General features: G+C 54.6%; 1 protein-coding gene across 1 annotated transcript in view; it reads right to left on the bottom strand.

Moving 5' to 3' along the window:
• Positions 1-3,667, bottom strand: part of ITGAE (integrin, alpha E (antigen CD103, human mucosal lymphocyte antigen 1; alpha polypeptide)) — a 92,905-nt gene that overhangs the window by 55,848 nt on the left and 33,390 nt on the right. Inside the window, exons 4-8 of the mRNA XM_011947507.1 lie at positions 2,902-2,969; positions 2,384-2,501; positions 1,991-2,158; positions 1,181-1,296; positions 414-565 (exon numbers count right to left, since the gene is read on the bottom strand). Of these exons, the coding sequence (XP_011802897.1) occupies positions 414-565; positions 1,181-1,296; positions 1,991-2,158; positions 2,384-2,501; positions 2,902-2,969 (622 nt within the window). The remainder of the gene's footprint in view (positions 1-413; positions 566-1,180; positions 1,297-1,990; positions 2,159-2,383; positions 2,502-2,901; positions 2,970-3,667) is intronic.

Here is a 3,667-nt window from a genome sequence, read left to right as displayed (position 1 = left end):
GTCTCGATCTCCTGACCTTGTGATCCGCCCGTCTCGGCCTCCCAAAGTGCTAGGATTACAGGCTTGAGCCACCGCGCCCGGCCTTTTTCTCATTTTTAAAGTGAGGAAACTGAAGCCCAGGTCACAAGGTCCTTCAGTTTGCCCGAGGTCACACAGATACAAACCAGAGCTGAGATCTGAACCCAGCCAGGCTGTCCACCGAGCACTCTGCTCTCCTGCCTCTCACAAGAGGAAGTCTTTGGAAGACTTTTTGGAAGACAGTCTTGAGGTACCATCCCTCACGTTCTCTCTCAGCCAGGGAAAGGCTGGAACCCTAATTCTCTTCTGTAGTTCTGTCCAGCCACTTCCTCCAAGCATGATGCCACAGAGACTCTGGGCATGGCCAGAATAATTCCTGCAGCCCCCACACTCACAAGACATGTTGAATGGCTGAGGCAGTCTTGGTGACACTCCCCACTTGAGTGATATTCTGGACTTTGGCGAGGGAGGCCATCACATCCTGGCTGTCCCGAAGGTCAAACTCAGTCTGGATCACTCCTCCGTACTGCACCAGGGCAAAGCTGCACTGCAGGGGATGGGGAGGGCAGGAGGTTGGAAGAATTGCCACCTCCGCCCCTGAAATGGCTCCCCCTGGAAGCAGCAGAAAAATCCACTCCTTCTACCTTATCCCTGGGCAGAAAGAGATGCTAAGGCAGAGCAAAATCTCTAAGCGAGTGGGGGTGGAGAAGGGTGCGATAGTAATGGCCCCCAATGAATCACAGACTTCTCCCTAGCTCCCTGTGTAGTCCCCTCCATACTGACAATGCGATTGGCCATGTGACTGGCTTTGGCCAATGAGGCATCAGCAAATGTGATATAATTAGAGACGTGAAAAATACTTGCATGCATTGGATCTGGCCCTCTTAGAATGTTGCTGCCATGAAAAATTTGGGCTGGCCTGCTAAAGACACATGGTCCAGACAAGTGAGTGAGGTCATCTTAGGCCATCCAGCCCCAGTCAAGCAACAAGATGCCTGCAGCTCCAGGGTAACTCCAGGCAAGATGAACAGAAGAACCATCCAGCTGAGCCCAGCCCAAGTATCTGACCCATAGAATTGTGAGCAAATGTGGTGATTGTTGTTCTGAGGTAGGGTGATTCTCAGCAATAGATAAGTGATAACCAGCTCTTAGGAAAGCCCACCTCAAAACACTTTTCATAGAAGTTCCTCATCATGTTGGAGATGAAGTCTTTGGCTCTCTGAAAGTCTGGGGGATCAATGCTTCCTGAGCCGTCCAGGATGATGGCAATCTCGGTGCCTGGCCAAGACAAACAGGTCAGGAGTGGGCATGGGATGTGAGGGCAGCATGTGTATGGTACATGCCCCTGTTGTAGGCCTGAGGGCTCAATTCAGGGAAGAAGTTGGAGAACCTCCCAAGAGGGAAGCTTTTTTTTTTTTTTATGGAGCTTCACTCTGTTGCCCAGGCTAGAGGGTAGTGGTGGGATCTTGGCTCACTGCAACCTCCACCTCCTGGGTTCAAGCAATTCTCCTGCCTCAGCCTCCTAAGTAGCTGGGACTACAGGTGCACACTACCACGCCTGGCTGATTTTTGAATTTTTTAGTAAAGTCGGGGTTTCACCATGTTGGCCAGGCTGGTCTCGAACTCCTGATCTCAAGTGATCCGCCCACCTCGGCCTCCCAAAGTGCTGGGATTACAGGCGTGAGCCACCATGCCTGGCCCCAAGAGAGAAGCTTTTGTCTCGCCCTTCAAAAAGAGAGCTAGAACCTGGTCAGGCTTTGCTTGCTGTGTGAGCCATTCCCATCACTACCACTCTCTGAGCCTCAGTTTCCCCACTTATAAGATAGAGTGGGTGGAGCTGGTACTGGTCAGGCCTATAAAGTCCAGCCACTGCTCCCCATCTCTCAGACTGAGGCACCCCTCACCCTTGGAAGCTGCAGCCTAGGGGTTGGCTCTGATAGACTCAGAGCAACCCAGATCTGCCTCTTCTCACCAGCTTCCTCCTCCTCCTCGTCTTCCTCCTCCTCCTCATCTTCCTCCTCCTCCTCCTTCTCCAGAGCCCGGCGCCGCCTGGCTGTGTTCGCATCCTCTCCCCTGCTGCCTTCTTTGTTGCTATAGCAGTCTCCAGTGTCCACACGTGCATCTGGATCCAGGAGATTTTCTTTAAAAACATACGTGGAAGAGCTCAGAGTCAGAAAGGCTCCGTCCTCACCCGAGCACGCTCACATGTGGTTCTGCCCTGATTCCTTTTATGCGATGCCTCAACCCTGCCTTGCTCCACTGTGGGCCTGTGTCCCGCTGCATTGGCCGTGAGCTGGTGCCTTTTCTTGGAGACCAAGGAGATCTCTTTAGAGCTATCCAAGGCCAGTGAATGTCCAGTCCTTACCAAGGTCGAAGAAGTTGGCCTGAGCCTGGGGACGGAGGTCAGGGCCCAGGAGGCCACAGGTGCCTGTGAGTTCTGAGCTGAGGCTGTGAGGCCGCCGGGCCAGCACTTGAATGCATATCTGGGGGAGGGAAGAGAGGGCAGGGAAACACCAGGTCACCCCCGCGTTCCTGAGCTACAGCCACATTCTCACCCCCATTCTAGAACTCAGTGGATCAACCAGGCAGGGGGCACAGGAGTGGCTGGCCCACCCCTCACCAGGTGTAGGGATCTGTGCTGGGGTCAAGGCTGAGGCCGACACCTGCATGAGTGTGCTGGGTCACAGGGAACACCTAGGTCAGCCCTGGTATCAGCATAGGTGGTCGGAGCTACAGTCAGCCCTGGGGCTGGCACCAGGGAGATGCTAGACTACTCAGCCTCGGAAATAGCGTGCCAGTCGGAACCGGTCTCAACACCAGGGTCAACCACGAGGGTTAGCACCAGCCTCCCTAAGGCCCTCCTCCTCTTGCCCATGCACTCACCAAAACGCCGTGGTGGCTCCGGACAACGGTCACTCCCCGGTGCCTCCCCTTGGGGATGGGGACATGCTCTGAAAAAGTTAAACCCAAGTAAGGAGGAGGGGACTCTGGGAGGCAGAGACCCAAAGCCAAGGTCAGAGGGCACAGAGCCACCTTGGTCAGGCCCCCATGAGGAACTGTTGGCCACTCAGAGAAGCCTCTAGAAAGCTACAACGGGGGACTTCAAGGTCAGGACTGGACATGTTCAGGGCCGAGTGCCCATCCCTGGGGCTCATTTGCTGGCCCATTTAACACATGCCCATTGATGTCTGCTCTGTACCCAGCCTGGTGAGTGTGGTGATGGGCGTCCAGCAATAGCTGATACCTGCTGCTTTTCCTCAGTGAGCTTGGTTGAACAGGTGGGTGGAGAAGCACTGCCTGGTGGGTGTGAAAGTGCCAAGGAATGTGCAAGAAACCGCGGGACTGGCTGTGTGGACTGAGGAACCGCCAGCCTCGCAGACCCATCCTGGGGAATCTTAATGCCCCACAGCCTCAGGGGCAGAAATGGTAGCTCCTTCCTCTTCCTCCCCACTGTCAGCCTCAGGATACTGTTTTATTTTTGAGTCACGGAATCACTCAGTCAACCCTGCTGGACTGAGATTGAGTCTGTTCAACTCAGTGCCTCTCAGACAAGGATTTTTTTTTTTTGAGACGGAGTCTCGCTCTGTCGCCCAGGCTGGAGTGCAGTGGCCGGATCTCAGCTCACTGCAAGCTCTGCCTCCCGGGTTCA

The sequence above is a fragment of the Colobus angolensis genome, unplaced genomic scaffold (genome assembly GCF_000951035.1).
Source record: "Colobus angolensis palliatus isolate OR3802 unplaced genomic scaffold, Cang.pa_1.0 Scaffold267, whole genome shotgun sequence".
In the NCBI taxonomy this organism is placed as follows: Eukaryota; Metazoa; Chordata; class Mammalia; order Primates; family Cercopithecidae; genus Colobus; species Colobus angolensis.
This window is presented reverse-complemented; position numbering and strand designations above follow the sequence as displayed.